This window comes from Cryptomeria japonica, chromosome 11 (assembly GCF_030272615.1).
Source record: "Cryptomeria japonica chromosome 11, Sugi_1.0, whole genome shotgun sequence".
Lineage (NCBI taxonomy): Eukaryota > Viridiplantae > Streptophyta > Pinopsida > Cupressales > Cupressaceae > Cryptomeria > Cryptomeria japonica.
The window spans coordinates 663,962,591-663,977,029 of NC_081415.1; the positions used below are offsets into that span (position 1 = coordinate 663,962,591).

At 39.1% G+C, this 14,439-nt stretch overlaps 1 protein-coding gene across 4 annotated transcripts in view; it reads right to left on the minus strand.

The window, feature by feature from the left end:
- Positions 1 to 14,439, minus strand: part of LOC131050672 (uncharacterized) — a 153,960-nt gene that overhangs the window by 24,986 nt on the left and 114,535 nt on the right. For all 4 annotated transcript variants that reach the window (XM_057984883.2, XM_057984884.2, XM_057984885.2 and 1 more), the window contains 2 exons: positions 13,264 to 13,448; positions 13,001 to 13,155 (listed from right to left, as the gene is read on the minus strand). In XM_057984883.2, coding sequence (XP_057840866.2) covers positions 13,001 to 13,155; positions 13,264 to 13,448 — 340 coding nt within the window. The remainder of the gene's footprint in view (positions 1 to 13,000; positions 13,156 to 13,263; positions 13,449 to 14,439) is intronic.

The following is a 14,439-nucleotide window of genomic DNA, read 5'->3' on the forward strand; positions in this document are numbered from 1 at the left end:
GCCCATAGAGCAAACCTCGATTGTGTATGCCAATCTTTCGGGTTCTTATCAAGCAGCTTCTTGATCACATTGATTTTTGTTGGTTGATTCTGCCACTCCATTACCCTGGGGGTAGTAGTTCGAAGAGAATTTCAAAGTGATGCCATAATCGAATGCCCAGTTGGAAAACTTTAGAGAAGTGAAGGCGGAGCCATTATCGCACACTAGAGCATGGGGGCATCCAAATCTTGTGATAATGTTCTCTTCAAGGAATGTGATTACTGTATCTGTCGTACAGTTCTTTAATGCCTGGGCTTCAGACCACTGGGTGCAGTAATCGGTTGCTGTCAGAATGTATTTGTGTTGTGCTAATGACGATGGGTTTATTGCTTCGATAAAATCTAACCCCCACATAGCGAATGGTTTTACCTCTGTGATTGGTTGCAATGGCATTGCAAGGTTCTTCTCTCTAATAGTGGCAACCTGACAAATGTGGCATGTCTTTACGTGTTCATAGGCATCCTTAAAAACATTAGGCCAATAATATCCTGCCCTTAAGATCTGAAAGGCAGTGGCTTGGCTCCCTCCGTGGCCTATTCCAAACTTAGAGTGGAAATGTTCTATTATTCTCTTGGCTTCATCGTATCCAACACATCGAAGGTATATACCTTCATGATTCTTTCTGTAGAGCATTGATCCTTGGAGCATATATCGCTGGCACTTGATTCTGAAGGCTCGTTTCTGTGCAGAATTCATGGGAGCGAGGTATCTATGATCTGTTAAATATGACACGATATCATAGTACCATTCTTTTTGAGAGACGTCAATCAAGACATATGTTTGTTGTATCAGTCCAGGTCCTTCAACTGCCATAGTTTGTGTTAGGGCTTGCCCTCGGACTTATTTCATTGGTTGTAACTCTACATCATATTCTTGGATGGTGACAACCCACTTTCCTCGCCTTTCCCCTAGCTCGTTCTGCATCAAGACTGTTTTAACTGTAGCATCAGGTATAATAGCGAAGATCTTACTCCTTAAGATATAGTGTCTAAATTTCTTGATAGCCTTCACCAAGGCATAAGCCTGCTTTTCAACACTTGGATATCTTAACTCTGCATCCTTGAGAGGCGAGCTCATAAAAGCTATAGGATGCTCTTCCTTTTCTTCTATCCGCTGCGTGAGTATTGCGACACACGAATGTTCAAATGCAAAGGAGTAAAGGTAGAATGGCTTAGTGTAGTTTGGACTGACCAAAACTGGCGTGTCGGCTATAGCCAACTTGATTTCTTCAAATGCTTTCTTTGCTGACAGTGTCCATTCCATCTTTGCACCCTTTTTCAACATCTCATTTAAAGGCTTTACTATCTCAGCAAAACCGGTGATAAATTTTCTGACGAAATTAATCTTTCCATAGAAAGACCTCAGCTCCTTTTGGCTGGATGGCAAATTGATCCTTGAAATAGCATCAATACGCTCAAGGTCAATCAATATACCCTTCTCTGTGATCAGGTGTCCTAACAGCTTGCCTTCGGTGACCCCAATTATGCATTTCTTTGGGTTTAAGGAAATCCCATACCTTCGGCATCTCTGGAATATCTTCCTTAGGTCTTTAAGGTGACTCTCTCTTTCCTTTGAGATTACAGTAAGATCATCCATGTAGATGATTATACTCCTCCCAATCAGCTCTCTGAAGGCGATATCCATAGCTCTCTGGAATGTAGCTCCAGCGTTGATCAGCCCAAAAGGCATTCTTTTGTAAGCAAATGTCCCCCATTTTGTGGTGAATGCAGTTTTCAATCTATCTTCATATTCCACAAGTACTTGATTATAACCTGAGTATCCGTCCAGAAAGGACATCATCTGTGAACCATTCACAATTTGTAACACTTCGTCGAGGGATGGTAGGGAGTAATTGTCTTTTTCAGAGGCTTTGTTCAAATTTCGGAAATCAACGCACAGTCTAATTTCTCCACTCTTCTTCTTGACTGGGACCAAGTTGGCGACCCACGTTGAATGGCGTACTGGAAATATGATCCCTGTTGTTAGCAACTTTTTAACTTCTTGGTGTATAAGAGGTTCCAGTAATGGGTTGACTGGTCTCTGGCGTTGTCGGAAAGGTCTATTGTCCTGTTTGAGAGGGATTGTGTGGGTAATGATAGAAGTGTCGTAGGTCCTTAGGTCCTCGTAGCTCCATGCTATGATATCGGAATATTCTTTTAAAGCTTGAATTATTCCGACCCTTTCTTCTTGTGTACAGATTTTACCTATGTACACGTTTTTGGTGTTGTCTTCAGTCCCCATATTGACTTTCTTGAATTGGTCACCATTAGTCTTTTGACCTTTTATCTCATTGATCTAGTCTTGATCATACATTATTTCTAACTGTATCATTCCTCTAGGGATAAAATTTGTTTTCAAGTTCAAAATGTCGTCATCATCCAACTCTGCTTCTTCCGTTTCCTCATCATCAATCATTTGGGCTGTAAATATGTCTGAGCTTGTTAGAAACTCTTGAATCTGACCATCATCTTCGAACACTTGAAAATTTGTGATGTTATCCGGAATTGAAGGATTTAGTGACAACTTTATGGACAGATGATCCATGTTTCCTATGGTAAGGGGTTGCAGTGAACTAGCTGCTTGAGCTAACGTGTTCGCAATCTAGTTATCTGCTCACCCTACTGACCGGATGTTGAAGGCATCAAAGCTTTCTAGAAGGTCCCAGACCTTGTTACGGTAATGGGACAACCTCTTATCATGGCAAATATATTGCTTTCTAACTTGCTTGACTACTATCTCCGAATCACCATAGGCTTGTACAATTTTAGCCCCCTTACTTATGGCGAACAATAATCCGTGAACTAGTGACTCATACTTAGCTACATTGTTCATGCAGGGAAATTGGAGTCGACGAGCTATGAGAAACATCTCCCCATCAGGACTGGTTAACTTGAAACCAATACCTGCCCCTTTCTTGGAATAGGATCCGTCAAATCTTAGGATCCATGCCAGTTCTTCATATTGAGACCATACTAAAACTTGCTCTTCCCTTTCCTCCTGTGGCGGTGGTAGGGGTTGGATTTCCATGGTATTTCCGTTAAATTCTTCTAGTTTTTGGCTAATCTCACCTTCAACCTTTTGTTCGATTGTACGATAGGATGGTGAAACTTGTATTTCAAAGGTGCACCTCCGACGATCTTGCAGTTGATCTTCTTCCATATTTACCTCTATATTCTGCTGAGGCTCATGCCTTCGATAGACTTGTCTACTCTCGGTGTCACTTCCAGGATCTGCAAACTGCTGTAGCATCCGACGAACCTCTGTGATTGCTTTGTGGCATTCTTTACAAGTGAATTCCGAATGAGATGTGTCGTGAACCCGACACCAATTGGTCAGCAATAGCTCATGAATTTTACTCCTCATCTCGGCCCTTTGACATACATTCATCCATATGAATTCCTTGAAACTCTCGAACAATCTTTTCTCTTTACCTGGATCGTCAATCACTGTGAAGTCGGCTCCGTTTCCATTGGCTTCCCCTATGGAGGAGGCTTGTAGTGTTAGAACTTCATTCACCCTAGGTGTATAGCACCCTAGGTCTGTTTCAAGGAACAGTATTTCATTATTTTCTCCATATTTTGTAATTATTAGTCTGAGCCTTGGGGTACGATCAATTTTGATTTGATTAGGAACCCCTTTCCATGGTAACCACATGTGAGAGAAGTCAGCAGAAATATATCCATTCAGTCTTCTGGACCAATCCCTACTTAGTAGCATGCCATATCCATCTGGGATGTCTACGACAGAAATATCAATACAACTTTGCACTCTCGGATCTGCTGCCAATTGCATGTGAATATTGTTGAGCTCTCCCATCACAAGTACCTCAGTCTTGTCTAGTTGTGTGACTTTCTTGTCAGTCCTTGCCAGAACAAGTCCTAACTTTTGACAAACGGCCAGGGGCATTACATTGCTGGAGGCACCGGAGTCTACTAGGCAATTATGCAACATTTTACCAAATATTCTTACTGACAACAAGAATGGAGCAGGTTCATCTTTGCCTTGGTAGAAAACTACTTGGTTCTTTTCTGGTTCCTCTTCCTGCTCTTTGAAGGGAGAATCTCCACTGTGTGAGCTCTGTGATAATTCCTTTGCCAAAACTTCTTCTTGGAATATGTTTGTGTCCATGAGGACTTCTTCTGGTGTGATGCTTCCTTGGTTTTCAACTGATGTATGTATCATGCCTACAAAATTTGGAGATTGTTGTGGAACATCGGATGATGCAACATTGGTATTAGCGGGAATATTAACCGTTCCTCTGTTTACTGCATTTGGCCGAGGGATTCTCAATGCCACAACTTCAATAACACTACCAAAGATTGTTTCTCTAATTTCGTGGATTTTCATCAGTTCAATCAAAGGCGGGCTGACTTTTATCCTTTTGAATTCTTCTAATACAAATTAACTTAACCTCTTTAGCTCATCCTTAGGGTCGCCTTTTGCTTGAGTGTGAACTGGTTCTAGCTGGGGAACCGTTGGTCACCTTTGGTCAACTTGATGGGAATTGACAGGTTTTGATCCACTGGGTTGGACATTCTGCAGGCGATATTCAGGAGAATCCCTAGGAGGTGTTGGTGCATTGGTAGCATTGGGATTTGGTGGGGTCTGAAAGTTGTTGGGAGGAATAGATGTGGTTAGAGGCTCATTGTATTGAGCATTCCTTTGGTATACACGAGGTTGGTTTCCGGACGTTTGTTGGAATGCTTGCACTTCCCTAGTGCCTTCTACCAAAACACTATCATATAATGGGGGGAAGCTATAGCCATTGATTGTGGTCGGCTGATTTGAGACTAATTAGACTTCAAGCTTGACTTGACCTTGTGGCATTTCCACGGGGCTATTAGCAGATGCAGGTGGAAATTTTTGACTAGGCCGGTATGATGGGCCGTTCTGGAATGGGGGTCTGACATTTTCTATGACCAAAGCTTGGTCGTATCTCGTTACGAGAACAATCTCATACCCAGTTGTTGGAGCTTCTTCTACTCCTGAATTCCTTCTCACTTTGGAAAATGTCCGTTGCTACTTAGAATTCATGGCATTGTAACTCGGAATGTTGGTCAGTACTGTGTAACCTACACCATCCTGACAGTGCAGCTTATGCTAGGAATACTTTGTCTGTGGGACGATTGTCTGCAACAGGTTGGCTATCCAAGGGGGATGGCACAATACCATTGTTAGGTCCAATGTTCCATGTTCTTTTCTGGGGAACATGATTGTTATTCCAGAAATTCTGATTATTCCCTGGTAGTTTTGATTGTCTCTTTGGAAATTTTGACCGTCTCTTGTATATCCAGAAGAACCTTGTCTTGGATGATTCCCTTGATAATTTCTCTGCATTTGGTTGTTCTGTCCTTTCAAATAGGTTACCTCTGCCGACAGTTTCTTTACTTGATTGCTTAATTCCCTCATTTCTTCTTTCTCCTCTGAGGTCCGACTTGAAGTTGTTGCGTTTTGGAGATATACTGGTTGTGGCAGAGGTACTTGCGAGACAGGATTTCCAAGATGAAGAACCAACTGATTACTAGCTATGGGAATTGGGTTCATCACCGGAGTATTCTGAGACAATGCTCTATTGATATTTTGGATTTGTCCTTGTGCAATGGGATTTCCTAGATAGTTCAAGGGTCCTGTAGCGGCACATGAAACAAGTTCTCTCTAGGACCTTAGCAAGGACATGAAACAAGTTCTCTCTAGGACCTTAGCAAGGACATGAAACAAGTTCGCTCTCAAGCATCTGCAAGGTACATGATTTCTCAAATTCGCTTTGGACCCTCTCCAAGTACATCACTTGGAAATTCGCTGTAAATCTTGAGTAAGGTATAGGACGGGGTCTAAGGCAAGTTTTCTCCAAGTTTGAGGCAAGGTACAGGGCCTAAATGAAATTCAAGGAGGACACCATTCAAACAACCAAGGCTTGTTCTTGCAACTAGAAATATGATCATATAACACAAGAAACCTAGGCATGATACAAAGGAGTCCTAGATCTACTTTCATGCTCACAACCGACTGTCTTCACTCCACCCTAAGGAGACCAACCTGACTTGATGACGCCCTAGCTACTTGAGAAACTCTATCCCTTCAATGCAAAGATTAATAGCAAAGAACCTAAGACAACCTAGAAAGGAAAAAGTGGGGGGGTCCCAATTTGCAATGGGGCGATGTGTGAATACATCACAACAGGATGCAAGTAGATTTGACCATGTTTGGAAGATCACCATTGTTGAGCATTTTGTGTTGGGTGAATGGGGAGCAAAACCAAAAGAGATATATTTATGAGGCCATGGATAGGGCCAAAGAGGCCATCCATAAGTATTACAAGAGGGATGGAAGTAGATTTGACCTTGTTTGAGAGATCATTGATCGCAAGTGGAAAAATCAACTCCACTGACACACTCATGCAACGAAGTACTATCTCAACCCCAAGTTTTTCTTCTCCAATAGCTTCACAAAGGCTAATCAAAAGGCTATGGAGGGCCTATCCAAATACATTGAAAGGATAATACCCAAGGTTGAGGTCAGAGACCTCATTACTTCTGAGTTGCAAAATTATAAGCAAGCTTGGAGATGCTCTTTTCTTCACCATTAGCTCTACAATGAAGATCCACATAAATACCAAGTAAAAAAAAGTGAAGTCTTATATCCACCAAGTTACAAATTACAATTATTAGTAGAATGTTGTTTACTTACAAGGTCTTGAATATCTTGTTTGCTTGTTCTTGGTGGAAAGATTGAGTTGGAAATACCACAAATCTGCAAAAGCTTAGCCCACTGAGATTTGTCTCAACCTTGAAGTGCTTTTGGCAATAAGTGCAACATGAATTTATTTGATGCCATTCACACTAAGAAGCGAAATAAATTGACACAACAATACCTCAATGACTAGTCCTTGTGCAATACAATCTTCAATTTGCACAAGAAAGGTGGACAAATCAGAGCAGCCAATTGAGTTGCATAAGATTGATCCCTACAATGACTAGATCATGTAGGATGATGAACCATCCTTGTTTACAAAGGATGAGATTGTTGATTTCGTGAAGCAAGCTCTTGAGGATGTGGCTACAATAGAAGCAAAGGAAATTTGATTGTCATTGGATGGCATTGATATGGCGGAGAAGTCGATGCCATCTAGTGGTAGGGCAAAGCCAAGCAAAGAGCCTGGTGCAAGGGCACTATGGTCATCTTTGAGTCAATGTTGCTCATAGGGATCTAAACTTGAGTTTTGTGTTTATTCATATGTAATAAGGTCCTTTAGGACCATTTTTTATGTGTTTGGGTCATGTAGGCTTCCATCTAATTCAATACCTTTGGGCCAGGCTTCTAAAATACCTTAGGGCATGAAGACACACTTTCCAAGCATTGGTATAGGCTTCTAGCAAGTTTAATAGTGGGTCACTTCATAACTAGGCTAAACTCCTTGTAGCCCTACAACACTGGTTTTTCAAGCATACCTTTTTGTACAGAAAGCATCTGATGGAAAGGTTCTATCATTGGCCAAGGATGCATGTGGATGTCAAGAAGTTTGTAGAAGGTTGTGTGATATGCCAAAGCGCAAAAGGCTCAAGTTCCAATGCAGGTTTTTATCAACCTTTGTCAATTCCTAACCGCCCATGGGAGTCAATCAGCGTGGACTTTGTGTTGGGTTTACCCAAGACACAAGGATGACTCGTAACTAGGCTAAACTCCTTGTAGCCCTACAACACTGGTTTTTCAAGCATACCTTTTTGAATAGAAGACATCAAACCGGAGGCAAGGGTTGTTGAATTGATTTGGTAGGAAAAACAATAAGAAAAAAGTTTGTTTCTTGGAAAGTGTTTATCTTGATGGAGCCAAGTCATCATGAAGATTTGATTAATGCATTTTTCTTTATGATGGAGAAATTTGAGGTGAAAGCCCTTGTTAATGAGTTCTTCTCTATGAGGGAGAAGTTCGAGGTGCAATCTCTTATTAATGAGTTCTTCTCGGTGAGGGAGAAGTTCGAGGTGCAATCCCTTGTTAATGAGTTCTTCTCTATAACGGAGAAGTTCGAGGTGCAATCCCTTGTTAATGAGTTCTTCTCTGTGAGGGAGAAGTTCGAGGTGCAATCCCTTGGTGATGCATTCTACTCTGGGAGAAGCCTGAGGTTAAAGCCCTTGTTCCACCCTCTACAAGTAGGTATGGTAGATCCACCCTCTGCGAGTAGGCATGGTGGAGATGCATTCTTCTCTGGGAGAAGTCTGAGGTTAGAGCCCTCGTTCCACCCTCTGCGAGTAGGCATGGTGGTAATGCACCCTTCTCTGGGAGAAGGTTGAGGTGAAAGCCCTCTTCCACCCTCTACGAGTGGGCATGGTGTGCTTGTTCACCCTTTGGGTGTAGCTATGGTGAACGTATTATTCATGGGAGTAGCCATGGTGGTAGTCTGGTGGTAGTCACTTGGTTATTCAGAAGGAATCCTCCCTAGCTAAGAGGGAGTGTTGTTGTGTAGCTGGGTCGGACCCCTTCTAGGGCCGACCTAGTGCACAAAATGCCAAGTGGCATGTCAGCCTTGGCATTTGGATATCTTAGTTGTATGAGTTTAATTTGGGGCAGGCCCTATTTGGGTGAACCACTTCTATGTAACTTGTGATTAAGTTAAATGTAACTTGCAACTAAGGGAGACTCATATATAACTTGTAATATATAGGTCTGACCCTATCCTTGGCACCAAAAGTATATGGCCAACTTGAGGTCTATTAGGAGGTATTGATTCATATATATGGTCATCCATAGACATAAATTCAATAACATGAAGGACATGTAGTGTGCTCAAGGGTGACAATAAGAGCTTATCATCTATGGTTGGGAAGGCAACAGATCTGATGTTTTCCTGTGGTTAACGAGCACTACCATAAAATCAACAGTAGCTAGCTATTCTATCCAACTTCTCATGATGAGGTGATTTGTAATCCATATGGAATTTCTTTTTCCCTTTGCCTCTGATGTTTGGAGCTGCAGTTGTTTGGGAGATCTTAGTTGAAATCATGTCTCTACCTTTGCTTCCCTTTGTTATAAGCTTTCCAAAGTGGCTTCTTCAGGCTTGGACTATATTGGAGGGGTGAAAAGATGGAAACCGAACATATCAAGGTTATCATATTGATAAAAATATCTGCATCTGAGGGAGTGTTTTCATATTCTACAGCTTGTTCTCATTTAACTCTTTCAAAATATACTAATAGTATAGGAGAGATTTTCCAGATTCACATTAATACAGATTCTACCATGGTAAAGTATACCTAGTTGTTTTGTGAGCTTTGAAGAAATGATATCTTCGCCAATGCCTCCCCCTATTTTCTCCAGTAAGTTCTCATGCCAGTATTCACTAGGAGGGAAGGGAAGTGCTTGGGGCATTTTCTGTAGTTTAAAAGAACAAAAACAGCGCTTCTTTAGCAAGTTAATTTATTTCAAATAACAGGGTCGTCCCTCAAAAAGTTGGTCATTTTCCTATTTGAAAGAAAAAAAAACTTTGTGCATCATGAGCAGCCCCATTGCTCCTATGGATTTCCAGAAACATAAGAGCTGAAACTGCTAAAGGCATTCCAATTAGCATAAGCATTGGAATAATCTGGAATGTGCCACAGCATCCCAGAAAGTCCCAAGTGGGAAAAAAAGTCATCCATTAAATTGTCCCTGAAGAAAGAACTGCACAAATGGATCTAGCACAATCTTTCAAGGACCCCTATGGCCTAAATTTGACTGGTCTTTTTCCAACCCGCGAATAAAATTCTGCAAATAAGGTTTTCAAAAACTTTAGCCTCCCATGGAAAGTTCCCAAAACTACATCCAGCATGTAAAGTTCAAAATGGAAATAGAATAAGTCTTCTCACCAACAAGAACAAGTAATAAAATTATAAATTAATAATATTATTAAATTATTAGTACATTGTTTATTAAAGCATATATTCATAATTATATAATAATATTATATAGTTGGATTATCTAATTATATATAAATTGTTATATTAAAAATAATAATTAGTACATTGGGGTGCCAGTATACTGTTTATTAAATCGTATATTAATAATTATATGATAAAATTATAAATTAATAAAAATTTAAGATTTAGAAATTATAAATTAAAAACTTGTATAAGTTATACATCATTATCAATTGTTATAATATTTAATTTTTTATGTATGTATTTATAATTTTTATATGTTTTATGTATGTACATACCCAAATGTAACCAACCTCCACCAAAAAAAAATTGCACCAACACACCGTGCCATGTACCCTACTCATACATGTACCCGATTCAGCAACAGAGAAAAAACTCAGCATCAAGGCCAAGTGGCAATGAATCAAAATAAGTCAACTTTTTAAAGATTTTTGAGCCCCAAAAGGTAAAATACAAACCCATAAATACCTATACAAAAAATATGATCAGGACATTGTTCTTCATGGTGGGAACAGTTTTCTATGTATCCTTAGGTGATAATAATATGCTTGAGAATATTATTGTTCCTCAAAAGGAAGCATTCCATCCAATTTGAGGACACTCACATAGCCACTACGAAGCTATATTTATAGCTCCAATGAATAAAATATTCATACAAATTTGTAATTTTCAATCATATGACACTATGATGTGCATTGAACTCCTTTTTTGTTCTATAAATGAAAGAAAACATGCTAGGGGAAGGGGCCCAATTACCACCCACGTTCCAAATAACCGTCCACTCCATGCTCACCCAGCCCCCCAATTACAAGCCCACTAAAAAATGATAATTAAAAGACCACTAAAATATTTCACATGTACCAATAGCCACCCAATTGTACCCCCAATAGTCAAAATTTTAATATTTAACTGAAGGAGTTATGCAACTATATTGGTGCCCATAACACACAATTACTAGGTTATTTGTACATCAATATTCGTTAAAACAGTTATTAGAGGAATATGTATTGGATTAGTTGTGCAAATTCGTGAGATGGCTGTAGTGCATCGTTACTGTTGCATCTATAAGTAGGTATCAGGCATCACCTCTAAGTGACCACTTTTTGACCTTTGTGCACATAAAAAATCATCCCGCATACTTCATAACTACCTAGAAGCTGAAACAATCTTTAAGCTCTTAAGTCACATATGAAGAAAACCAAACAAATCGTCAAAATCCAATATACAATATACCATTTAGGGGCTTAGGGTGTGCAAAGTTAGCTATAACGGCTATTAGTACCCTTCCCCTAAGTTCTCTAAATTTAGTTTTATACATGTTTATTAGGTTTATTTTACAAAATTAGGCATATTTTAATGTTTGAAATTTTCATCTAGTTTTTGTTGGAGTCCCGAGTCCAAGTCAAATTCTAGATCTGTTGAGTTTTTGCCACATCCAAGTTTTTGAACTATGCATTAAGCAATCATCCCTTCCTGTGACACTTGCTCCATACTCACCTGCAGATCAAAAGAGAACTGCATCATAGGATATTTACAGGTAGAGATTGTTTCTTCCATTGTGTGTGTGGGTTAAATTGTTGTTCTTAGGTAGTTAAAGGCTAAATAAGTGCATATTCTGTAGGAATATAAAAATTGAGGATGCAATTGCATTGATGACTGATCTTCAATTTTAATAGTTATTCCCAAATAAGATGATTATCAACATATGTATTACTTGTGCATAATCAAATAGTATGGAAAAGGGACTCAGTTAATTGATGCAAAAAAATAAATAAATAAATGTCAAACTATCACTTTTCAATTGGGCTAAGTCATGCTTAATAAGAGCTCGAATATTATCTTTTCAAAGGATGATGCAGAAAGAAGATGGGTGGCTCTCGGAGGCTAGTGTTGACAAGGTGGCCACTATCAGTGTGCGAGTGGCCACCATTTTGAGGCTTCTTTAGCTCTGTCATGTTATGTATCGGGTTGATTAGTTTCGGGTTGTATTGTTCTTGTTGTGTTGTGTGTTTTGGGTTGGTAGGTAGATAGAATCTGATGAACATATAATGTAATTTTCTTTTGATCAATAGAGGGCGCTATCCCCACCTTGATAGCACTTGCATAAAAACAAAAAACAAAAAAAGAGCTCGAATATTATTAAAAATTCTCTGTGCATCATGTATGGTTACAACCTCTAGTGCTGCATCTTCAATTTATCTTCAAGACACCTTCTACAGTCTCCAATATTACCATTACACAACAAATGTCCCTAAATACCTAGGATATAGCATAACTTAGATATGCTTCTCTTCCTATTTGTGATGACTACAGTACTTAATAAATCCTCTTTGGACTAATACCACACCTTCTACCCTTACCTTACAGTATCCACATCCAAGGTGCACACCCCACTTCATAGTGCATACTACACCAATTAATTATAAATTTATAACCAGTATTTAATTTTATGATCAACACCCAAAGACAAGTAATTCTTCAAACACCTCCTTTAATAAAAAATTGGATAATTTATGCTTATAGTTATGATCAATGTTTTCCCTGTGTGCAAGGAAAAATGTATGTAAAGTGAAATTTGACTTGGCTTTCCAAATTTGTCAGCTGGGATACTAATTCTCAGAATCAACAATGGGGCTAGGATATTCTCGAAAAACAGTTAAAAAAGCTTAAGGATATTTTAGGTGCATAACACTAGACCTCTTTGTATTTAAATAATGTAATAAGCTATAATCATGGCACTGGATTTAGAGGTTATTTTTTTACATACTATCTTATTTACTGCCTCCAAGTTAAATCATCATGCTTTCTAATGCTTTTCCCATTAATTCAAATTGTAACAGTCAGGGTTAATGGAAAAACCACGTGCAAACAAATTACTTTCACTATATCAAATTGTAATATCCCAGATCAAATGTTAATTCATAAGGACACTACGGTGGTAATGTCAAGAAAGATAAATCACACAACCCATAAGAAAGATAATTCATAGAGACACTAGGGTGGTTATGCCCTACTCTTAAGTATAGAATAAAAATTGTTAAAGCATGTACCATTATGAATGCCTTTGTTCAACTCCTTGTAATTTTTTTTTATAAGGTTCACATACAATCGTCTCTGAGGGATGGCAAGAGCACAAGACACTTCAACCAATCGTTTCCCAGGGATCATGTCTCGCAACACCTCTGACTTGAGCCTTCTCAACATCCTTCAGAGCAGCAAAGATACAAGAAATCAAAGTATGTTATTATTTGTCATTTCTGATAAGGCCTTACCTACTCATAAATAATCAAATCAGTAGTTTCATGCTATATACCTTGGCTGCACAAGTTCATGAATACGTAAAACATGTTCACGTGTTTTCTCACTATCACTTTGAGCAGAGTCGATATCAATTTCTGAAAATGCACAAGCAGCAGATTCTGGATCTGGAACTTCAGATGGATCAAGAAAATGAAGCAATGCAAATAACTCTGTTAATGTATTTTGAAGAGGAGTTCCCTGCTCAGACCATATAAAACAGCAACCATGAATGTTTTTTACTCTTCTTCACCACTTAAGAAAAAAAGGATATATCACAAAAAATATCTTAAGAGTATCTAAAATATTAAAAAAAGTGGATGTTTTAAGGTATTATTTAAATTTTTGTGCCACTAACCCTAACCCTAATGGTTTATGGGCACTACCTATACTCTTAGCACTCACAGAAAGTAGAATTAAGATCCTAGCCTAACTTTAAATCTATATCAACTTTCAACAGCATTGTGCAAGGCTGCAGATACAACAGCAAGCTGCAAGAGTGAGAGCATAGACAAGTCTTCATCAGTTGAGTGTGAGCATTAGGAAGAGTGAGAACAACAAGGACTTGGTGTTAAAGAAAATATAGTGATAAAACTCTGAAAATAGCATCTACTACCATCCCCCACCATCCTCAAATCTAATCCATTGGTCCCCTCACCCTCGAGACTCTTCCAAATATCCCCACATCCTGAGACTCCGTGGCTGTCATGCCACTGACCTGACATCAAATAAACAGCAAAACCATAATGTGAAATTGTCTTACAAACATAAGACTTCACAATTTCAGTAATCGTGAATCTTGCAACAGCCAAATTATTCAGCAGGTCGTATGCAAGGAAATTACTAAGTATTAAACAAACACATATTATATCAGATCATCCCCTAAAAAGCAGGGATGCCACCTAATAATAGGTTAGCAAAGGAAAATAACCTGTTAAGTAAACAAATTAATCCAAGATGAGAAAGGGTGTGGTCATGAAGAGATATCACTAAGCAAACAAAGAGATGCCTCTACTTCTCGCGGTTGTGTCCATAGGGAGAGATCACAACTCTCCGCCACCAAAGGAGAGATATAAAGAGCAAATCCAGCAGTCCAAGGATGGGCATCAAACAAGAGATCCGATACAAGGCAGCCAGATTCAGGCATACAATTATTAAGTATTACACTTGTGATTTGGTCGTAGGCAATATG